General features: G+C 40.4%; 1 protein-coding gene across 2 annotated transcripts; it reads left to right on the forward strand.

Moving 5' to 3' along the window:
* The first annotated feature begins 3,448 nt into the window (after nucleotides 1-3,448).
* BUB3 (BUB3 mitotic checkpoint protein) lies at nucleotides 3,449-14,639 on the forward strand. Of its 2 annotated transcripts, none has more exon segments than NM_001266253.1 (8): nucleotides 3,449-3,570; nucleotides 3,999-4,193; nucleotides 4,746-4,815; nucleotides 6,819-6,970; nucleotides 9,511-9,669; nucleotides 11,506-11,683; nucleotides 11,882-12,098; nucleotides 13,091-14,630. In NM_001266253.1, coding segments are annotated over 7 exon segments (987 nt in total). In that variant the 5' UTR covers nucleotides 3,449-3,570; the 3' UTR covers nucleotides 13,107-14,630.
* Nucleotides 14,640-24,751: the final 10,112 nt, after the last annotated feature.

Genomic DNA, 24,751 nt, shown 5'->3' on the forward strand with positions numbered 1-24,751 from the left:
GAATCCAGCTCCTGAGCCCGCGCGGAGAAAGACAAAGACAGGGAGGCAGGCCTCGCCACTTAAGCGATTGCCTTCCGGGAACGAGCGAGCCGGGTGCCCAGCGGCATATTCCCAGCACTGGGCTCGCCTTGAGCTTGGCCACAGCAGGTCACGCTACGACGTCCCCTGTGCCGCGCACTTCCTCTCCAGGGGTATAAAGCAGGCGATGGCGCTGCTTGTACCTGGTAAAGCCTCCACTTAGCTCGCCGCGAGTTTGGTGCTACGAGCTTGTCGCTGCGCCCAGCTACCCCGCCGGTGGCGGAGTTATGTGTGCCACGCAGAGAGGAAACTGGGAGCGGTGAGGCAGTACTTCGGCTCAGGAGAGATCCGAGAACCAGTACCAGGCAAAAAAGGCGAGGGAGGCAAAGGCGCTTCCCTACACTCTTTTGTTGTTAATAGTTTGCATTGGTTCAGCGTGTGGCTGGATCACCGGCTAGCACGCGGCCGCTTGCTCTGAATGGAACCGTGACGCGCGGCGGGGCCGCCCACGGACTTCCTCGCCCTGACACCTGCGGCCGCGCAGGGGCTGGGAGGGCGCTGCACCGAGAGAATAGCCGCGGGAGTGCCATGCAAATTGCAGATTCTCGCTCCCGTTAGATTGCAGCCACCTGTTCTTGGCAAAACGTCGAAAAAGGAAGCCTGAGCTTGGAGGAAGCCGGTGGTTCAGCACCACCTGGGGCGAGCTCCTCCGTCCACCTGCCTCTGGCCTCTGGCCCCGCAGAGCGGATGCAAAGGAACCTGGAGTCCGCAGCGCTAAGGCCCTGTCTCATCCGCTAGAAGGAAAACATTTGCGTGTGAAAGTTGACTCTGAGCTGCAAGGCATCGAAATTATCTACATTTTGTGAATATATACGGGATATCTGTAAACGTCTATGTAACTCGCAGTGTTTTTTGTAAACTGGCCAAAAATATTCTATCTGATGTTGTCCATTTTGAGATCATATTTTTTCTCCTCACATTAGATTTCATAAAAATCACCATCTATTCCAAGGTGATGTCAGAAGGATGTTATCCAAGAACACATCTGCTGATACTAGGTTAGTTCAATTACATTTATTTCAACTGAGTTTACATCAGTAAATATTTACTGGGCCCTAGTACATGCTGGGAAACTATGCTATTGGGCAGTCAGATAAAAGAGACAGTGGATCCGTTTTCTTGTGATTTATCGTATACATATACTTCATTTCAGTGAAATTCTTTTGCTCCAGATGACTTTTAAAATTTTTTCTAATGTTCTTTGAAGATTCCACGAAAAAAACAAACTGCGTATAAAGAACTGCTTCTATAGGAATATTCCATCCATATCATTTTTGTTTGCATTTCAACAGATTACAGTTTTTACAAGAGATCATGGTTTTAACAGTGTTGGGTCACTGTATCCTCTGTAGATTTCCCTTATAGGAAATGGTTTCTTATAACCATTGCAGTCACTTAGTGACAGTGATCTGTGCCCTTAAAATTTTAGGGAATGATCCTTTTCCAGTTTATCATGATGTGTTTATTTCATTCTTTTTACTAATCCAGAAACTAGCTGTCAACCGTGATCCAACAGTATAATTAGTTTTTAGAAATTCCTCTCTTACAGATAACTAAGTTTTACACACACACACACACACACACACACTTTGCATTTGGATTTAAATGTTGTTCAGGACTCCATTGTTGCCAGATTTCCTGTCTCAAGACTATCAATTCATTTGAATAATCAGCAAAATAATCAGCCTCCTTTCAGCTTCTAAACTGGATTTAAAAGATTGACGTTTCTTAAAACTCAAATCGAGCTGGGCTGCAACTGCATGCCCAGAGGGACCTGAATCATACACACACTGGATAATGAAATACACTTAGATTTTATTAGTGGGTAATTCATGCTCAGAATCTTGGAACAATAATATAATTAAATAAACAACTGGGAGAAGGAACCAGATAAGTCAGGAGGTAAAATTATTTAGCTAAAGTTAGAATGGAAGTAAGGAACTGCATTTTAAAATTTTGAATTCAGCCATTAACTTGTGGAAAGAGAAGAGATAGAGAACCAAGTACCAGACTGGCAAGGAAGGAGGGCAAGAGTCTTTCAGCAGTAATATCATCAATGCAGTAGGCAGAAAGGTTGCTGTTGCGTGTTTATTGTGTCAGGAATCATACAAAGATGTGCATCCAGTTCAGGGTGTGTGAATGCATAAAGATCATCAACACTTTCTCATTTATGTCCCTTAAAAGTTAATCACTTTAACCCCAACAATTTTCTCTCACTTCGTACAAAATCAAATAAAACAATATATATTTTTCTTTTACAAAAGGCAGTGAAAAAGCAGTTAAAGCATCGATTAAATCGAAATTTTTCAGTGAACCTTTGACATTCAAGAATCACTCAGTCACTTCATTCTACTGATTAAGTACTGCTTTTCTTTCATGGAGATAAAATAATTTCTCATTACTCAAGCAACCTTCTTGATTCTCATTTCTAGAGGATTCTAGAAAACAGTAAATGGAGCACACTGAGCCTGCAACTTTGGGGAGTGGCAGGACAGAGTGGAAGGGGATAGGCTTGTAGCTGTTGTTTTAGGATCCTTCAATAAGCAGCTCTAAAAGAAGCTGTGGGAGCTTTAACACATTGCAGAGTACCGTCTCCCAGGCTGTTCACCCTTCTGAAGGGGGGTTCCTCCAGGGCAAAGGCTGGTCTGTTTACATGCATCTTTCCAGAGCCTCTCACCAGGCCTGGCACCAGCGGAGGCTCAATAAATGTTTGTGGAAAGATGGGGTGGAGAGATAAAGCATAATATAAATATGAACGGGTTTCTTCAGTAGAACTTGAGACAATGGGAAATGAGAGACGCTGGTTTATAGGTGGAAACTCCAAAGAAATGAGAAAAAAAAATCAAGGCAAAATAATGCAGTTAATTGAGTAGAGCAAATATTTTCTTCTCTACATCAACTTTTCGTTAGCTTCACAGGCGTGTGCACATCCAGGGATAGGGAGAAAACTTTAGCACTATGGAATTATTGACCAAAATGGGATTCTTGTGTTTCAGAGACTAACTTAAAGGGGAGGGCGCCACAGACAGAGCTGTAAAGATCTTTCCCGCTTTCTATGCAGAGGGCGGGCAGAGCGTCAGCCCCCCCCCCACGAAAACTACATTTCCCAGAATGCCATACGCGGGCAGGAGAGGGCGTGAACAGAGCCTTGGCGCGATGGTCCTTGGGAGTTGTAGTTTCCACGCGTCCAGCTCGAACGCCGTTGCCTCGGCGAAGTGGTAAAATGAGCCCACGTGATCGGAAAAGCAGCGGTTTCCCTTTGAGCCGGAACAGGATGACTGGGTTGACCGATGCTGGGCAGCTGAGCGGACCAATCGGCCGCCTAGACTGAGTCGTTGGCGTTTGAAATCAGCCAATGGCAGGTCTACGCTGGAGCTTCCTCTGCGCCTCCTTCGCCTAGCCTGCGAGTGCTCTGAGGGAAGCAAGGAGGCGGCGGCGGCGGTGGTAGCGAGCGGCGAGTAGTGGAAACGTTGTTTCTGAGGGGAGCCCAAGGTAGGGAGGCGAGGCGACCGTGTGCGGGAGCGGACTCTCCAGGGACTTCCCGGGTCTGCAACTGGCAGGGCCGTTCCGTTCGCAGGGGATCCCGTTTCATTTCTATTGTTTTCCCTTATATTTTTAGGAGTGTCCGGGCCGACGGGACCCGGGAGAAGGGAAAGGGAACGGTCTCGGGTCCGGGCATCGCTGCAGGCCGGGCTGGGTTTAGGGGGACTGCGGTGCCTGCCGGGCCGGTTTGGGCGCGGCGAGGGCCGGATGAGGGGACGAGTTCCGACCTTGGCGGGCTAGTGCTCGGCGCAGGCGCAGAGACTCCTCGCGGTCGTCGTCTCGGCCCCTCCCTCTGGGGTTCCCCACCGCCAGGCTATCCGTGCGCAGCCCCAGCCCGCGGGACCCTTGGGGACTCTGACTGGGCCCCTGTTCTGCAGATGACCGGTTCTAACGAGTTCAAGCTAAACCAGCCACCCGAGGATGGCATCTCTTCGGTGAAGTTCAGCCCCAACACCTCCCAGTTCCTGCTTGTCTCCTCCTGGGACACGTCCGTGCGCCTCTACGATGTGCCGGCCAACTCCATGCGGCTCAAGTACCAGCACACCGGCGCTGTCCTGGACTGCGCCTTCTACGTAGGTGCCCTCCCGCCCCGCTCCGGCCCTCTTCCTGTGTTACGATTCTCCACGTTAGGAGCGTTTCTTTTCCAGGGCTGGGTAGAGGCGTCTGTCGGTGGGGTTGTTTAGACAGTTAGTTCTTTAGCTTTTCAGGAGCACCTGCCTTCAACCGGTACCGTTTTAGGTTTGGGGATATGCAGACATTGGAAACTCCGTTTCCCCTTTCCATTAAAGGCTTGTGGAGTAACTCTGTAAACTTTCTGAACATAAATGATCATTATATTTGCAACAATACTGTTTTGGCTGCCGTACTGAACGAAACCGTTTAGGGGAAATGTATGTTTACCCTCAGCTAGCGTGTTGGCTAGAATAAAGCAGCCCTCCTTTAATTTCCTGACACAGGAGTTTAGTGACCACTTGCTTTTTTGTGCTGTTTTTTGGTTTGTTTGCCATGAATAGTTGAGCCCAGTGCATATCCTCAGCATAAACTGAACACTTGCTTGTAGAAATAAGAACGTTGAAACCCTTTCAAAAGTTCTAGTTTTTAAATGGTTCAAAACTGTTTTATAGGATCCAACGCATGCCTGGAGTGGAGGACTAGATCATCAATTGAAAATGCATGATTTGAACACTGATCAAGGTAATGTGACAATATCTTTACCAGTTTGTTTTCTTGACTGGTGTCCTAAAGTATAAATGTGTAGGAAGAGTAGTTCCTAAATTGCTTAGTTACCAAGTTGCTTAAGTACAGGTAGCTTGAATTTAGGATTTTTTTGTTTAAATGATAACCATTGAGTTACTGATTACAGAACATTATGCATATATTTTTTTTGCAGGAAAGCCAGTTGTGGTCACCATTGTCAGTGTTTACATACATTGACACTTAAGTATTTGGCCTTTATTTTGTTCTTAGAAGTGGGCTGGATCCCAGACTGGCCAACGTTTCATTAGGATTTTCCACTACAATGCTGATGTTTTGAGAGTTCAGTTTTCAGAAACTAATTTAGTTTTCAGAAGCTAAAGGTAGATTTAAAACCTCACAAAAAATAGGCAATCATGTCTATATTAATTGTGTTTGTTATAGTTATTTAGCAAAATATGTTTCAGTTGCAGTTTTTGAGTGAGTAACTAGATACATTTCCTTTCAGTTAAGTAATTTCTTAGAGGTCCAGATATGAAATGACTTACTCAAATTTTTTTGGTGACATTGGGACAGTGTAGAGATTGGAATGGAACCCACATGCATAGAGCTGTCTAGCCGAGCATTTGTTTGCATGTATATTCATCAGACACAGATATCCTAAGGAGATAGGTTGGTACGGAGATATGACTAGATAGAAGATGAGTTGAGCAACGGGAGAATGGTTGGAGGATGGCCACATTTTGTCAAAAAAACTAAGCACCCAATTAGAAGAGGCTTTTGCATGAAATTTACTTTCATCTGTAACTTATACTGCAGGTATTTGGTTTTGTTTGCCAGTAGCTTACCCTGTGTAATAAGTAAGCTTGGAGATCTAGGTTCTATTTGTTCAGAAACTTCGGGGGTAGGGAGAAACACTGAAAAGCAAACTTCTCGATTTTCAGTGTTACATAGAGAATTAGCTGTTTATTCTGTGAAAGTCACTGCCAAATTTCATGAAATCCTTTCTTTCTTTCTTTCTTTTTTTTTTTTTTTTTTTTGAGATGGAGTCTCGCTCTGTTGCCCAGGCTGGAGTGCTGTAGTGTGATCTTGGCTCACCACAGCCTCTGCCTCCCGCATTCAGGCAATTCTCCTGCCTCAGCCGCCCGAGTAGCTGGGACTATAGGTGCGTGCCACCATGCTCGGCTATTTTTTGTATTTTTTAGTAGAGGCGGGGTTTCACTATGTTGACCAGGATAGTCTTGAACTCTTGATCTTGTGATCCGCCCACCTTGGCCTCCCAGAGTGCTGAGACTAACCTTACTGTTTGAAGGTCAGGACCATATATTGTTCCTTCCTATATCCTTAGCAGTTGGCACAGATTCTGGTATGTAGTAGATGTTGAAGGAATAAATGAGATATGGTGGGAAGGTTCAAATTGAAAAGAAGGAAAATGTCTATTGAAAATTTGAACCACAGTGGAACCAAGTAGAATAATGAGGACTTCACTCCCAGTTCTCATAACCCTTTAGCCATGTAAATAAGTTTCTTAGCAGCATTGGCTTAATGTTCAACATAAATGTTGTTGATCCAGAAGACCAGAGTTCTCCATTCATTTGTTCATTCAACAGATGTTTCTTGAGCACCTAGCCTGTACCAGAGCTTGCACTAGATACCGGCAGAGATCACAGAGTTAAACGCAGTTCTTGATAGGAAATCTAGAATCAAATGAGGAAGATAACAGACATGCCACTGCTTTAATGTAATCTGAAATTCAAGACAGCCTTTGGTATGTGCCATACTAGTGAGTCATGTGAAGTGTGCACTGTAAGGTGAACAGAGAGGAGTGGATAACTTTGTAGTCATGGAGAGATTTTTCTGTCTGTAGTCATTTCCATGGGGTTGGATGAGGCAAATTGATTACAGGTGAATGAATGTTTCTTTTAATTGTTTATTTTAGGAATCTTTAGTAAAGGTAGTAAGGTAGATGTTGGGGATTCCCCCCCACTTTTTTTTTCCTATAGAAAATCTTGTTGGGACCCATGATGCCCCTATCAGATGTGTTGAATACTGTCCAGAAGTGAATGTGATGGTCACTGGAAGTTGGGATCAGACAGTTAAATTGTGGGATCCCAGAACTCCTTGTAATGCCGGGACCTTCTCTCAGCCTGAAAAGGTAGGCTCTTTATATTCATTGCAGGAGTTGATGGTTTTGGGGTGATTTTTGTCTTGATGCATGATTGCTGACTATGTTGGTTGAATTTAAAGGTGAAAAGTCAACATGGGGGGGAAAAGTTGACAGTCGATTTTATAAATCCAGCTACATAGAAATGCTTTAATGCAAAAGAAAATTAACTTTGGGATTTGGGGCCAACTTTTATTTGTCAGTTGTTATATTTGCTTCCATGTATTGTTAATGCTTTAAATCGCAGAATTGAGAAGCAACTCACTGCCTTTTCAGAGAAGTCATTTAGCAGACTGTTCGATTGTCTTAAATTGACACTCCATCCCAAACCAGAAAATTGGATGGAGCATCACTTATTTTCATTTGTTATCTGAGGTTTCTTTTGAGTTGACTGTTGAGAGGGCAAAATGGGTTATCATTTCAAGTTCAGTGAGAAAGGTGTTTTATGTTCCCTGGCTTCTACTGTTTATATATTTATTTTTTAATACTGATAGATGTAGTTTCAAGGCTCTTAGCGAACAAAGCTTTTTAAAACCGAAACTTTGTGTATTATTCTAACCTTTTGATCTGTATGATGAAAGTGTAATTGAGCATTCCTTCTGTATCCTCATCAGACTTTATCAGGTGGTAGTTAATTTTAAAGATTGATTGTTTTAGCAGTTTAAAGGCATCCCTCACTTGAGTCTATTTCCTCAGCGTAAATATACTATTCAATTCCTGTTAGCCATCATTATATACAATAGTGCATCCAAAAAGCCATTATTTTTGTCACATCACAGTCGAATCTACTCCTGGCAAGACCTTTGTTCAGAATAAAATAATTGCATTGTTTCTAGTTTTGATTTATGGTTGTATGTAACATGTTAAGAACTGTGATAAATTGCTGACAGAATATCATATAATGGACAGCCACACTGAATCAAGCTGCTTATTGGTTCAGCAAGGTTCATTATGTCACTTTTTTTAATACTTTCTTTGATAAATGTATATACCTAGTCAGTAGCATGACAGTGGTTTCACTTGATTTATGATCAGTGGGGATAGAAAGCACTATTAGAAGCTTGTGTGTCACCTATATAGTAAAGATTTAAGATAAAATTCCCAGTATGATTATACCATTATAAATCGATCTCTTTCTGGATTCTCTATTTTTGAAGTTTGGTACTTTATACATCTTAGATTAATTTTCATTTCACTGCAAACATTTTGTTTTCTGAGTAAGCTATGATAAATCTTAACAACATTTCTCACATTTAAATCTGCTTATATTAAATCTGTTGTTTTGAATCTTAATTTTAATTCCTTATTTTTCCCTTGGTCACATTAATTGTTGAATTTTAGGGCCAGATTCTAGAGAGGGGTGGGGCATGGCGTTGTTACAGCTGGTAACTTGATTCTTCTTCAGCTGATGGTATGTGGTTAACATACTAGTGATTATTAACAACATAGGCTTAAGTATTGAATGTTGCATAGACATCTTACCTTGCCATGGGGCCTCTACATTTTTTTATGGCAGTTCTTCAGGTTTGAAAATGCTAAGTCAGATTAGAGTTCCTTATTAATTGAAAATAATAGAGCACAGTTGTGAATCGCAAGTCTAGATTTTTAAAAAGTGACTGAACATGATCAGGAGAATATTTTTTTTTGCCACCTTTTTAATGAGTTGGCTACCTCTGTTTTGTTTCCAAGTAACATTATATTTACAAATAAACCACTAAATGTTCGCTTGTAGGAAATTCTATGATTTATTATAAAGGAATTTTTGTGGAAAGTTTAATATTGAAGAAAGGCATTATGAGGAGAAAAAGAGGGGATACACTACTTTTAAAAATTTTCCCTAATGTTGAACTTCTGTCTTGAATGTGTAGTATTACGTCAGGGCACAAGAATTACTTTGTTGTATGTGTGTCAGACCACTGTCTTGTCTTTTAATTTTGAGTTTATATGCCACCAAAGGCTACTAAACATCTAATTAGTGGTGGCTCCCTCACTCTTCCTGGAAAGGCCTATTTATTCCATGTAACAACTGGGGGAAAAAAAAATCAAGATTTTTAGAGTTGCAAAATGAAATATTCTAAAAGGTGATTATAGAAAAATAATTTTGAAAATGATTGTTTTATGAAAAGCCAGAAACCCATTAAACTCTACCTTGAATTATTTTATGGCTTTATTATCTCCTCCTTGAATTTTTTTTACACTTTTATGTTGTCTCTAAATGAAACATGAAGGCTGGGAAAAATAGTTTAATTTGTTTTAGTAATGGAGAGAATTAAGACTTCAAAAGCTCCTTTACAGAATTACTTAGAATGTACATTATATGATGCTTGGTGAAGTATGAAGAGCATCATGGGTGTGCTATTTTGTGCAAACTTGGTTTAAATAATTGCAGTATCTAAAATTGTTACTTGTGATTGGGGAATTCAGTCAGCTAATTTTTTATGGTTTTATGATCAGATGGACTTTATTTTGGGGCAAAATGCCATTTTTAGGCAAGTAGGTGATTTTTAGCAAGTTTTGGTCTTTCTTAAAAGGTATATACCCTCTCAGTCTCTGGAGACCGGCTGATTGTGGGAACAGCAGGCCGCAGAGTGTTGGTGTGGGACTTACGGAACATGGGTTATGTGCAGCAGCGCAGGGAGTCCAGCCTGAAATACCAGACTCGCTGCATACGAGCGTTTCCAAACAAGCAGGTACTGAACTATACTCCCTCTTCTTTCTGGAATTTGAAAATAATATGATCTTATATTATAATGATTTGGCCACTATCCCCTAAAGCCTTCTTTTTTTTTTTTTCAGTAGTGATTTAGGATTTGCTGTTAGGTGTATTCCTTGATATTTTTGACAGCCATGTGTTAAAAGGAAGTGCGTTAACCCCCATTTTAGAGACGACCTTGATGTTCAGAGAGACCAAGTAATGTGCTCAGGAAGTGGTTTGAATAGAGGAGGTCTTCTGATCTTTTGTTGATCCTGGTCCAGGATGCTTCATAGGTATACAGAATCAAAGAGGGCTTTGCAGATATTTCAGTTTACAAAATGCTGAATTGAAATTTGTATCTGGATTTTAAGCTTATGGAATTTGCTGTTTTCTTTTTGCCTTTTTGTAACCCTAATGCTTATAGAGTTCTTTCCCCAGTTTGACAATAGAACTTTGTTTTTTTTTTTTTCTTAAACTCAACTGAGGTTACAGAGGCAGGGCCCCTCTTTTTTTTTTTTTTTTTTTTTTTTTTTTTTTGAGACGGAGTCTTGCTCTGTCACCCAGGCTGGAGTGCAGTGGCCGGATCTCAGCTCACTGCAAGCTCCGCCTCCCGGGTTTACGCCATTCTCCTGCCTCAGCCTCCCGAGTAGCTGGGACTACAGGCGCCCGAGGCAGGGCCCCTCTTATGATGGATGTACAGGGTGCCCTTCCATCGCTAAATAAGATTAGCCTGTTTGTTAGTGATCTCCCTCCTCCCTCAGGTCCTTAAAGTTTTAAGAGGAGATGGTGGTGTGGTCAGTTGCAATAGAAATTTTGCAAGAGGAAAAGTCATTAAAAATAGAAGGTGTCTTTGGTATCTTATGGCTGTCCTTTGGTGGTTGTAGAACTTGAAGCAGGTATGTTATTCTCTTGGCTTTTTAACCTGCAAAGGCCAGTACCTCAAATGGTGATCACAGTTCCTTTTTTTAGGAAATTGGAAGTTTCCATTGAAGATAAAGAATTGCAGTTATGTGAAACTTTAGAGATTTAAATATGTGATTAAAATATGCTTACATTGTGAACATTATTTTAATGCCATTATATCTAATATTTTCTATAAGATTATTTCTACTTTGTAATGGCAGTTAAAAAGTCGGATTTTACTGACTGACCTATTTCTTCATAAACAGTTTTCAGGAATAAATCTTTTTCATACCTTGAAGGATTAAAAAATCATAGATTTTGTATTTGGTGTGTTCTCTCTTATTTTTTAAGATATTGTCATTTCAAGGAAAGATGAGAAAACGTTTGAAATTGTAAACCACTTTTGAATGTCCCTGAAAGTCCTTGTGCAAACCTGACTTACTGTACTAAATGTAAGAAGTAGCATGACTGAGATGGAAGACTGGTGTTCCAGTTTATTTGGATTATTGATACCCCCAATGAAGGAAACACAATTCTTAACAGTTGTTCGTGATGAAGAGGCACAGAACATAGAAGAATATATTTTAACTGAGGGAACAAATTTGAGTCTGCTGGGCAGGACAACAGGACAACAAATAAGCGACACTAAAACACTTTAAATTTTGTTTAGGTTTGATGAAATAACTAGACATTTTTTATTGTAATGTGCAAGGCCCTGGTACCTATGAGGAAAGCAAGTGATGCCAGTCTTATTTTCTTTTTAAAGTCATCGTAACTATGTTAGTACAGCCTAAACGCTTCATTAAAGCCTGCTGTACTTCTCATTTCTGAAATAATCACTCTTTAGTGTGGGTTGAATTTGGGAATTAGCACCTTGTTTTTGGAAGCTGGAATTTACCATTTTTTCCCTCTGGTTCTCTCTTGGCAGGGTTATGTATTAAGCTCTATTGAAGGCCGAGTGGCAGTTGAGTATTTGGACCCAAGCCCTGAGGTACAGAAGAAGAAGTATGCCTTCAAATGTCACAGACTAAAAGAAAATAATATTGAGCAGATTTACCCAGTCAATGCCATTTCTTTTCACAATATCCACAATACATTTGCCACAGGTAAAGTATGGCATGCTGACCTATATTTAATTATTATATTATTTGGTGCTTGCTTTTTTTGGTATTTAGTGAGAAAAAATCTATACAATGCTTTATGGAAATGTAATTTTCATGACCTTAAAAATTAACTGTTAAGATAATGGTTATTTCTGTGTCTGATGTTAAGAACCATTTTAACTATTTTGAAATTACTTCCAGGTGGTTCTGATGGCTTTGTAAATATTTGGGATCCATTTAACAAAAAGCGACTGTGCCAATTCCATCGGTACCCCACGAGCATCGCATCACTTGCCTTCAGTAATGATGGGACTACACTTGCAATAGCATCATCATATATGTATGAAATGGATGACACGGAACATCCTGAAGATGGTATCTTCATTCGCCAAGTGACAGATGCAGAAACAAAACCCAAGTGAGTATGCTTCACCTGTATTTGAGCCTTTTCTTGCATTCAACCCAGGATTTATTAATTTTTCTAAATTCATGAATAGCATTGTTGATGCCTGCTCGATATTACAGCTGACTGTAGGGTTGGAGTTGATGTTATCATGTTCTCCCAAGCTTTCAATATCCGTAGGTTGATAGACGTCTGATGGATAAAATTGTGCCTAGTTGTTTTGTACAGAAGAATGTCAAACTCTCATTCTTCTTGAATAGGCTCTATTATTTGAATCTCTGGAGTTATTACCAGCTCATTGCTTCAAAATTAAGTTGAGGAATTCAAGAATAATTTATTTTAGTAAATTCTATTTAAGATGTTTAAGAATTTGAACTGCCAAAAATCTTTCCTCTCCACAGAGGTTGTTTCTTTAATATTAACACAAAGTAAGTGACCTTCAGGTCTTATTGGAAACCCAGAGTAATATGGCCTTGCCTGGAATTGCAAATTCCCTTAGTTTTGAAATTTTCGTAGACGTCTTTGGTTCTTGGTTGTAACTGTTGACTGAGAAGAGTCATTTACATTTTTTGATACCAACAGGGCAAAGCTTTTTATTTAATTACCTCCACCAGGCTTAAGGGAAATCTGATACTTTGGCATGTGTTAAACTATAAAATATCTACCCCAAGTGTGTTTGCCCAGTTCCCTGTCCCCTCTCCCCAGGCCCTTAAAGGAAGTTCTTGATACATATTTGTGGAATAACTGAATGTTTTCAGGATTCTTATACTTTGCTGAGTTAAATTGGGTGTGGTACCTTTGCTGATTGGTTGAGCCTCTGAGAGGGGGCAGAGTATTAAATATTCCATATCAGATATGCTTTTATAGGTTTGACTTTAGAAAAGTCTTAGCATGTGAAGCCTGTTGGATAAAGGGCTGTGTTTGCATTTAATCTGTCACTTTTGTATCTCCTGTCCTGGCTGGCCATTTTGATCTCATGCTGTTCTTTTTTTCTTTTGAACTTGTAGGTCACCATGTACTTGACAAGATTTCATTTACTTAAGTGCCATGTTGATGATAATAAAACAATTCGTACTCCCCAATGGTGGATTTATTACTATTAAAGAAACCAGGGAAAATACTAATTTTAATATTATAACAACCTGAAAATAATGGAAAAGAGGTTTTTGAATTTTTTTTTTTTAAATAAACACTTTCTTAAGTGCATGAGATGGTTTGATGGTTTGCTGCATTAAAGGTATTTGGGCAAACAAAATTGGAGGGCAGTGACTGCAGTTTTGAGAATCAGTTTTGACCTTGATGATTTTTTGTTTCCACTGTGGAAATAAATGTTTGTAAATAAATGTAATCAAAATCCCTTTGCATTCTTTCTGGACCTTAAATGGTAGAGGAAAACGCTCATGAGCCATTTGTTTCTTTTGCTGGTTATAGTTGCTAATTCTAAAGCTGCTTCAGACTGCTTCATGAGGAGGTTAATCTACAATTAAACAATATTTCCTCTTGGCCGTCCATTATTTTCTGAAGCAGATGGTTCATCATTTCCTGGGCTGTTAAACAAAGCGAGGTTAAGGTTAGACTCTTGGGAATCAGCTAGTTTTCAATCTTATTAGGGTGCAGAAGGAAAACTAATAAGAAAACCTCCTAATATAATTTTGTGACTGTAAACAATTATTTATTAGCAAACAATTGATCCCAGAAGGGCAAATTGTTTGAGTCAGTAATGAGCTGAGAAAAGACAGAGCATATCTGTGTATTTGGAAAAATAATTGTAACGTAATTGCAGTGCATTTAGACAGGCATCTATTTGGACCTGTTTCTATCCCTAAATGAATTTTTGGAAACATTAATGAGGTTTACATATTTCTCTGGCATTTATATAGTTCTCATGTCCATTTCAGTTGACCAGCCGCTCGTGATTAAGGTTAAAAAGAAAAAAATTATAGTGAGAATGAGATTCATTTCAATGTAATGCACTAAAGCAGAACACGAACTTAGCTTGGCCTATTCTAGGTAGTTCCAAATGATATTTTTGTTGTCAAACTTTAAAATTTATATTAATTTGCAAATGTATGTCTCTGAATAGGACTTGGACCTTTTCTGACATTTATTTTATCCATGATGTATTTTTTAAAAATTCTTCTGATACAGAGAAGGGTCTTTTTTTTAAAGTATTTCAGTGAAAACTTGGTGTAAGTCTGAACCCATCTGTTGAAATGTATTTTCTTCATTGCAGGTCCACCTAATCATCCTGTGAAAGTGGTTTCTCTATGGAAAGCTTTGTTTGCTTCCTACAAATACATGCTTATTCCTTAAGGGATGTGTTAGAGTTACTGTGGATTTCTCTGTTTTCTGTTTTACAAGAAACTTGTCTATGTACCTTAATACTTTGTTTAGGATGAGGAGTCTTTGTGTCCCTGTATAGTAGTCTGAAGAATTCCCCCTTCTGTCTCCTAGCAAGCCCAGTTGCTGTATCTGAACAGTTTGAGCTCTTTTTGTAATATAATCTAGACCTGTTACTTCTGTGCTATCTAATAAACGAGATTCAGAACCCTTGAATGTTGGATGTTTTTGAATGTTGGTAATTAATATAATTTACTTAAAAAGGCTTGTGTAAAGCAAAACTCGTCATCACAGGCATGTTGGGGGATGACATTTTACCTTTAAGTCCACTCTGCCTCGTTTAATTGTCTCCTCTGATGTGTGTTGGGGATTCAGTCCTGCATAAAGTGATTTGTTGGAGTTCAGCCATTTCCCTCATGCCCCCTTGTGCCCTCTCGGTGGATCAGCAGGGCCTTTGAGCCAAGTGTACAGCTTCACTCAGGATGGGCAGAGACTATGTGGCAGCCGCTGGGGACCTTTTGGCTCAGTGCTCTCCTACTAGTGCCGGTGCAGTGGTGCTCAGGTAGCTTGTACATCCCTGTGTTGATGTAGTCATAGTCCACACACAGCCAAATGACAGACCCTTCTGTACTTAGCCATCAAATACCAAATCACAGTGAAGCCCTTGGGATGGTAAATAATGTAATAGCCAGGGACTAACTAATGATATTAGTTCTTTCGTGTGATTATGTGCTTCTAAAAGTCCCTGACCACTTGGTTGAGGACAGACCGTAAGTTTAAAACATTGTATAAGTGAAAGAAATAATATAGTATTGTTACAGGTAACCAAATTAAAGTAATGTGGACTTGTTTTTGAGGTGCTGAGGGAGGGCTTATTTTATGGTTCCATGTGGATGTCCTCTTGTCTCTGGATATCAAATGTACCTCCCTCCATCTCTACATACCCCTTAACCAGCTCTTCACGGTTTGCTTGTTTATGGTTATAGCTACCTTCTCCCCAAATTACCCAGATGTAGTTACCTTGGCCTCATTGGTTTCTCTTACCCACATTCTTTAAGTGTCTCTTCTGTTTATCTTTTCTTCTTACTGCTACCATCCCATGGCCTTCTGGGTGAATGTGGCAGCCTCCAGTTTCTGCCTTAAGCCCTCCATCTAATAGAGCAGTGACTTTTGAACATTGTAGTTGTGACCCAAGTAAGAAATACATTTTGAACTACAGTTCAGAACACAGAGGTCAGTATAGTATGCATGACAGACAGAAGGGTCCTGAAACACGACTTGCCCTTCCTGCATGTGATGTATCTGGTGCATGTGTACATTTTTTTTCTTTGTTTTTTAAGAAATCCTGGTTATGGTACCTTGAATTGGTTTTACAACAAATGCCTGTCACCTGCAATTTGGAAAAACTGCTCGATCAGATTTCTAAAAATTTTCTAGAAGATTTTTAAAAACTGTATTCTTATGTCATACTTGGAATCCTCCACTGCTTCCTGTTGCTCATAGTCGCCCTTCAGCGATTTCATAAGGAGGTGTGCTGCTTCCCAGGCTTCCAGATCATCAGGAAGGGGCCGCGGACTGTAAGGTGCTCTCAGAAGATGGGACTAACTAACCCTTGTTGGGAATATAAATAAGCGTGTGGGATGGGAATGTTAAAGTGATAGCAGTATCTGGTTCTGAGTTCTGTTGTGTAAAACCTTAAAGGTATATTAGCAGGTTAGCCTTTGTTCTGTGGGAAATCCAGGCCTTGTTAGAGGGACCAAGGCCAGAATGCCCAGTTTAGCGTTGGCATTCAGACCCTTCATTGTTTTTCCTCCATTATCTGTTAAACTCCTGCTTTGCCAGAGGTATTTTCTATACCCTAATAACTCTAGCTTCCTTCCCTCAGTGGCGACTCAACGCACATTAGCCTACTGAGAGCTTAGATCACTACAACGAATCCTTATAAATTTGTTTAACTCAGTTTTCCCCAAATTCGTTTGAGCCGGTTGGTTCTACTTTTTCTGGTCTTGTTCCCACAATCATTTTACCTTTTACCACTCCCGCAGAAAACACGGGGGTTCTTCTGTTAGCTGAGAGCCAGGTTACTTTCTTTTTTTTTTTTTTTTTTTAAGACGGAGTCTCGCTCTGTAGCCCAGGCTGGAGTGCAGTGGCCGGATCTCAGCTCACTGCAAGCTCCGCCTCCCGGGTCCACACCATTCTCCTGCCTCAGCCTCCTGAGTAGCTGGGACTACAGGCGCCCGCCACCTCGCCCGGCTAGTTTTTTTGTATTTTTTAGTAGAGGCGGGGTTTCACCGTGTTAGCCAGGATGGTCTCGATCTCCTGACCTCGTGATCCACCTGTCTCGGCCTCCCTGACGCTTGTGTTGATTCCCAAATCTCAGTTTGCCCAGGGGCATTCTCTTTCTGAATTGCTCTTTCAGGATTTGATTTGAATCCTGCAAAGTCCTGTTCAAAACCCCCTTTTCCATGAAGCCCTTCTTCCTTGTTGCAGCTCACAAATAAGTATGCCCTTTCTCAAAACATGTATGAAACACCTCCCGCTTGTATACCTTTAGCAGTAGTTACTCACATTGCCTGGCATTTAAACATTTTTGTATGCATACATCTTGCTTTCCTACTTACAGCAAGAGCAGGACCACATCTTTTTGTATGCTCTGGTACATGCCTGTTGGACCACTTTGATATTGCTAAATTATATAGACTCCTTTTAAAATAATTTGAAATATAATTTTGGAGTATAGACATCTTGTCCAGTGCATTAGACAGGTGACCTTTGACTTTGTTCATTAAGCATTTAGTAAGTCTCTTAGAAGTGATATATTTACTGTAGAGAAATTCAGATAACATGCAAAAAATGAAACGTACTGTCATAATCCTATAACTTAAAAATTCCTTTCCAGCTTCAGAGAGGTATTTGATGAAAATTGTATATATTTAAGGTATACAATGTGTGTTTTGATACATGTATACATTGTGAAATGATGATTACCACAACCAGGCTAATAAACATCTCCATCACTTTGTTAAATTGAGTTAAACAAATTTACAAGTTGACAAGTTACATTTACAAATTTATGTAATATTTTTATGTGGTGAGAATACTTATGATATAATCTCAGCAAATTTCAAGTATACGATACATTATTACTAATGATAGCCACCACACTGTATGTCAGGGCTCCAGAACTTACTCATCTCAGAGGAGGTAGCTACTTTTAACATTTTTGGTATATATCCATCCTTCAGGATTTTCTGTATATTTCTCTAACAGTAAAAGTTTTTGTTAGCCACATCATGTGAAATGCCTGGGTAGACAAATTTAAAGATGTTATTTGGGATAGTGTGACTTGTACAAGCCACATAGCCTGCATGGTGTCCACTTTGAGGGGGATGCCCGTAGCTATACTTAGAAGTCATCCCCTAGAGCAAGCTTGTCCAATTTGTTGTCCATAGGCCACATGCTGCCCAGGATGACTTTGAAGGTGACCCAAAACAAATCCATAAACTTTTGTAAAATACGAGATTTTTTGCGATTTTTTTTTTTTTGAAACAGTCTTGTTCTGTCGCCCAGGCTGGAGTGCAAGTGGCATGATCTCCGCTCACTGCAAGCTCCGCCTCTCGGGTTCAAGCGATTCTCCTGCCTCAGCCACCCAAGTTGCTGGGATTACAGGCACCCACCATCATGCCCAGCTGATTTTTGTATTTTTTTTTAGTAGAGACAGGGTTTCACCATGTTGACCAGGTTGGTCTCGAACTCCTGACCTCAGGTGATCTGCCCTCCTTGGTCTCCTAAAGTGCTGGGATTACAGGCACGAGCAACTACACCCGCCTGTGACTTTTTTGTTGTTTTTTCAGCTCATCAGCTATTGTTAGTGTATTTTATGTGTAGCCCAAGACAATTCTTCCAATGTGGACCAGGAAAGCCAAAAGATTGGACACCCCTGCCCTAGAGCATCTGAAGCCTGTATACAAAAGAGCCTGTGGCTATGACTAACAGGATTCTGGCCATTAGGAATTCTGTGACATGGAGGGAAAATGGCAACTTCAAATTTGTACCCCCAGGTATCATGTGGGCAGGTGCTCCCTGTGGCTGGTGATAGTTGTGAGTGAGCCTTGCACGGACTTTCCCTCTGTTGGCTGTTGCAGAGTGAGGGGCTGCAGGTGCCTACTTAGGTACCTATGGCTAAGATGTTCCTGAGCAAGTGGGGGCCAGTTAGTATATATAATGTTTACAAAATTTGGATCATGTTACATAAATATCTTGCTTCATGCACTTAATATGAAATTTTGCCCATGATTTATTTTTTACCTTAGTTTTAAGGGCCACCTAGTTAGTATTTGATTATTTGAACAACTATTTGGTGCCTGCGATGTGCCAGCCCCTGCTAAGTTCTGGGGTTCAAAACACTGACGGCCGCTGTGATACCACAGTGTGCCCACATTTTGTTTTCAAGAACTTGGCCAACCTTTGGTCCTCACAGCCACTGCCCTGGTAGTAAGGGACTTAGTTAAGTTTGGTGACTGCTTGAAGTCTAAGATCAGCAAAGTGGCTAATGCAGGCACTGTGACAGTCTGAGCACTAGGAAAAGCAGTGTGGGTAGAAATTCCCTGTTCGAGAGCCTTCTGGTTATACTTTAAAAATAAGGGAGCCTAGCATCTTGTCAAATCTTTGAGCCCACTCACTTGAAGGGCCTGTCACTCATCCAGAATTGAATCTGCTAGTTTAACAGGTCAGGCAGTGTGATGTGACAGCGTGAATCTTAGAGTCCAACCTTTGAACCTGGCTTTGAATCCTGACTTTACTGCCTATTTAGGGGGCCACTAGCTAGGTTAATTTGTGAGCCTGGGCAACATGGCGAAACCCATCTCTAGAAAAGATACAAAAATTAGCTGGATGTGGTAGTGCATGCCTGTAGTTCATAGCTACTCTGGAGGCTGAGGCAGGAGGATAACCTGAGCCTGGGAAGTTGAGGTTGCAGTGAGCTGAAGTTGCACTACTGCACTCCAGCCTAGGTAACACAGCAAGACCTTGTCTGCTGAAAGGAAACTGCTGTAATTAGTCTTAATAGCATAAATCAGTGCTTTTCCAAGTGAAAGATGGGCTACCCAGAGATATTTCAAAGACTGAGGTGGGGAAGTCAAAGGAGAGAAGAATCATGAAACTAACACTGTGTTTGCTCCCCAGATGTCAACCTTGTCTTAATCTAAAAAAAAAAATTTCTGAGTCGTTGTTTCCTCATCTGTAAAATGAAGAGAATACCTAGATCGTGGAGTTATGAACAAGTATGTTAAATATTTATCAGAGTGTGCCTGACACAGTGAGTAGAAAATATCTGCTCTCTTTGGATGAAAAATATTTAACACTTCCCTCTCAGATATAATTATTAGCTGACGTTTTAGATTCTTTTTTCTTTTTCATAAGTTAATGTAGTTCTCAGATATCTATGGGATTTCTAGTTCTTAAATATGCCAGTATTTTTTTCTGTTAAAATGTTGGTGAACTATTTTAAACATTCAGAAAAACTCGGGATCATACCCGTAAACCCACTGTCCAGATTTTACAATGTTTAATGTTTTTCCGTATTTTATCTCTTCATTTTAAAATAAAGTTTTTCAAATGCTTGAAGCCTCATTTGTACCCCTCCCTTGCCCCATTTCCATTTTCCACTTTTCTTCAGTGTTGTACCCATTTATTGCTTTTTTTTTGCTTATGCAGTAGCCATATAAAATACGGGCTTTGCGTTTTTGCAAGTTTGTAGAAATGGTAACTGGTAACCGTTTCTATCCCAGAATAAGCCCACCCCCATTTAACATCCAGTGTGGTTAATAAGATATAGGAAAGGGAAAGGGACAAAGCTACAGTCCATCACTGACCAGGAAACAACTTAGCAGCAGCGAGGTTGGGCAGGGGAGTGGCGGAGCTGAGCGCGCCCTCATTTGAGGTCAGCCGCCATTTTTGTGGTGGAATGGCATTTGTCTCTGACTTGGTGAAAACTGTAGAATCCCACAGAAGTTGCTCTTTTCCTCAGGAAACTATGTGAGCGTGTTAGTATTCAATAGATGAGGTGGATTAAAAACAACATCTGTGTTGACATCTGGGGAGCAAACACAGCGCTAGTTTCATGGTTCTTCTCTCCTTTGACTTCCCCACCTCAGTCTTTGAAATGTCTCTGGGTAGCCCATCTTTCACTTGGGAAAGTACTGATTTATGCTATTAAGACTAGTTACAGCAGTTTCCTTTCAGAATGGCACCCGTATGTTGCCTTTGGAACTAGCACTAAGAGAAATGAAAGAAAGCTGCTGTGCCAGTGGCTGCAAATACCAATTGGACCATTGAGTACAAAGGCACTTTCCCCTTGATCAGTGGTGTGTTGTAACGGTGCTTTCATTTTCGAAGGATGCCCACGGAACTTGTCCTGGGGTGGTTGTAGGGCACTTAGTTGGGAATCATTTTGTGTCCTGATGAAAAAAAATTGGAAGGTAAAAACTAGACTGTACTGTGATTTATAGAGGGCTGTAATTGGGAGAACATGACGTGAGTTGGCCAGCCCATTTAATATAACTCATGATTTGGCAAATGGTCTTCAGACTTATTTTAAATGAAAAGCAATTGGTTTTATTTTGTTGTTTTGCTTTCCTTAAATACACCACTGGTATAACTTTCCAAATCACCTGACTTGAGTAGAAAAAAGGAAAATGAAATGTTTTACTGAGCTTTATTTTAGCAGGTGTCACATTTCAGTAATTGAAGGTTCATTTCCAATGGTTTACTTGATTAACTAATTTTGCAAGAAATATTCTTTCACCTCTGACCATATTAGCCAACTCTGTGCAGTTAACACAAACCTGAAGAAGCCATACAAATTATACCTACTGGTCTCAGAAGCACCTAAGTTTGCTTTTCCAATGTTGTAACGAAGTACCTTTCATCCCCTTTATAGGACTCTGTTATAGGCTATTGCAGTAATTTAAAACCTATGTACCTAGACTCCTGACCTTGTTATAACATCACTTTATAATTCTCAAAATACTTGGCTCTTGAAGATTTTCTTAGCACCAGCCATGTATTCTTAAAGAGCCCAGACAATTTGTCTTCTGTGTTATATTACCCTCCTCAGCTGCTAAGACCTAACATTCTTACTGGATTGTCTGACAAAAAATCCCTCAGTTCCTTCATCATTTCACAGGCTAACATGGCATTCAGTTATTAGCATTCTCCAGGTAAAGAAATACCCTTGCACGGAATAGTAGCAATGTATGCCTTCATCAAGCTTTGGATATAGAAGCAACTCTCTTGCTGGGTTCACAGTTAGTTCATCAAAATTGCTGGTGATGTGGAGAAACACAGCTTTCCATATGTGACTCTAGCATAAAGGTGATCATGGAAACAGAGGACAAGTATACCAATAAGCTTCTCAACACAATACCTTTTGTTGCTCGTGTTCATCAGGTGAACATTGACCTCAGTTGCTAGTAGACGTCTAGAATGGGCATTGTTTGTTGAGAGCTTGTTACTTGGTAGCTTGGCTTTCTGGTCCCTTTAGTTATACTAGTAGAATATATATTGTTAATTGTGTACTGTTAGAATGTAGAATTCACCTTTGCATTGCTTAACTTTGCAATAGGACATGCTATCTCCAAACATCCTGTACTTGTGTTGCCAACCATTACCCAGGGTTTTGCTTTGTTTGTTTGTTTATTTATTTATTTATTTATTTTTGAGACAGAGTCTTGCTCTGTCGCCCAGGCTGGAGTGCAGTGGCACGATCTCGGCTCACTGCAAGCTCCGCCTCCCAGGTTCTTGCTATTCTCCTACCTCAGCCTCCTGAGTAGCTGGGACTATAAGCGCCTGCCATCACGCCCGGCTAACTTTTTGCATTTTAAGTAGAGACAGGGTTTCACCGTGTTAGCCAGGCTGGTCTCGATCTTCTGATCTCGTGATCCACCCACCTCAGCCTCCCAATGTGCTGGGATTACAGGCATGAGCCACGGCGCCCGGCCCAGGGTTTTGCTTTTGACTCAACTCTAAAGCTATTTAAAAGTTAGATCAATTGCATTTATTTGGACTCCACTGACACAGAATATGATAAATTGACATGATAGGAAAAAAATCAAATGAGATTACAGAGGATATCCTAACTCCTAAATTGTGAATTCTTTATAGATTTTAACACATTGTTAATAATAGTTGTGATATTTGACCTGCATATTGAACAAGACCTCTGCATGGAAGCACTTGACTAGCTGTCTGCATTACTGAGGTTGGACACATTTAATATTTCTAAGAAAACACTTTTTGGCTGAAAACAATAAATCAGTTTGATTTACCCAAGACCTCCCATTCAGAATAACCCTATGGAAACATGCAGGGAAACTAGCTTATGTGGATGAACTGGGAAATAATTGGAGTAATGCAAAATTTAAATTTGAACTTTTAATTGAGTCAAGACAAAATTTTATTTGGCCACTAGTCAAAACTTTAGCAAAGGTTTTCTTATTCACTTTTGACTCCAAAATAAATAGAACTCAGGAAAAAGGTTTCTCTTTTGGGCCGTGTTTAGATTTCTTTGGCCAACATTCCTGATCAATTTCATCTTTTTAATCTAAACTGGCTTCTCCCTGATTAGAGCTTAGTAAAATGGATGAGAAGAAAAAATAAGATTAAGGGAAGTTGTTTTTAATACCTGTTGCTATAAGCATCTAGTTATTGATTTGGAATTACGAGGACAGATATGCTTGTCCTGCTTTTGGACAACTCAGGAGAACCTGGTAAGAGAAGGAAGAGGACTTGCTGGGCAGATTGACAGCTGTGCCAGAGTATGAGCCGATAAGATTTGTGGGTGGAATTGTCATTGCTTTTGTGAGACAAGGATTAATCTTTATTTTTATTAGCTCTCCAGAAATAGAGATAAAGGTCAGGAATTGGAAACTGAAGAAATCAGTTTGAAACAGGCCTCCTCTGAGCTATTTTGAAACCTGCTGAATGTGGTTCTCTCAACCCTTTGGACATCCAGGAATTGATATCTAAAAAGCTTCTTAAGGCTTAGCCTCTTAACTGGATGCTGAGGGCCTCTGAGAAAACATGGAGTCATGGCTGTTCTAATGGAGTCATCCATCACTGCCAACTGCTTGCTGGAAAAAATAGGAGTCTTTCACAAGAGCCTCATAACCTTCAGGGATTAGAAGCCTGTGCCAGGCTGAATGTTACAGTGGCATGCCATTGAAGGTCTTCTCTTGACCACTGCTTACAGGTAATCATGAAGGTCTGTAATTCAGGGCATATGGTGTCTTCTCTTTTTGCTCTGTTTCTCTCTCACTTCTTTCTTCGTGTCTCCCTTCCTTCTTTCCTTCAATCAATAAACAGTAAAAGGCATTTGTGCACAGTTTGACTTAGGAAAATGTGGCTGGTGGGGTTTTGAAATAGTTGTTTGCTACTTCATTATGCCATTTGGTCCAGGTGGTGGTGGGTGGCAATGGATAAATGAGCCTGTTGGCATGCCCATAAGCCCAAGAGTTGGATCTGATCTAGCATGCATATGCCATGAAGGAATTGTGTCTTTTGAAGGCTTGGTGACATGGCCCATTTTACTTACAGTGCAGTGAAACCTTGAAACACACGTATTGTGGAGGGAATCTTCCAGGCAGCAGCTTAGGACATGCGCTTATCCTCACTTGTAGGCCTAGCTCAGGTTTATCTGAACACGGAGTTTCAGAAGATAATAGGTACTTGGGGACACCACCAGGTGTTAAAATTGCATATTAATCAGGTGGTTATTGGGATACTGTATAGATTTTTCAAGTCTAGTAATTTTGGAGGGAGGAAGATGGGAAAATATTGTGAGTTCTTGAAATTTCCATTCTGAAATAAGACTTCATAAGAGAATGTAGGGTAGTGATAATGGCTTTGGGCTAGTTGTTAGGAGACATGTGGCTTGGGAGATCATGCTTGAAGACCTTGAGTTACCTTCTGACCATATCTCAGTCATGATTTTAATCACATCCTCAGCCATTTGAATTATTTAGTATCTTTTTGAGATTACATATTTTACTCCTAATTATATGACAAAGATATATACCATGAAATATTTATCATGTAATTATGATTAAAATGTGCAGTCTCCCCAAAGATGTGAATAATCACTTTAAGTATTCTATATTTAATTAAAGGAGGCTGGTGGACTGTGCTGGGTCAACTTGGTTAAGCTGAGAACTACATTTCCCAGCGTCCCCTTCCCTTTATGCTTCCGAGTTAGAGCTGGCCAAAAGGGGAACACACACAGACCGGGAAGCCTGAAGAAACATGGTGGCCATTTATCTTTGGGGTTTCTT

The sequence above is a fragment of the Macaca mulatta genome, chromosome 9, assembly GCF_049350105.2.
Source record: "Macaca mulatta isolate MMU2019108-1 chromosome 9, T2T-MMU8v2.0, whole genome shotgun sequence".
Lineage (NCBI taxonomy): Eukaryota > Metazoa > Chordata > Mammalia > Primates > Cercopithecidae > Macaca > Macaca mulatta.

What these genes read in the sequence shown, in the direction of transcription:
- BUB3 (XM_015148313.3), top strand. Translation starts at nt 3,999, where the DNA reads ATGACCGGTTCTAACGAGTTCAAGCTAAACCAGCCACCCGAGGATGGC. An exon ending in TCCTGGACTGCGCCTTCTAC is followed by an intron (nt 4,194 to 4,745) that starts GTAGGTGCCCTC and finishes ACTGTTTTATAG; the next exon opens with GATCCAACGCATGCCTGGAG. An exon ending in CCACAATACATTTGCCACAG is followed by an intron (nt 11,684 to 11,881) that starts GTAAAGTATGGC and finishes AATTACTTCCAG; the next exon opens with GTGGTTCTGATGGCTTTGTA.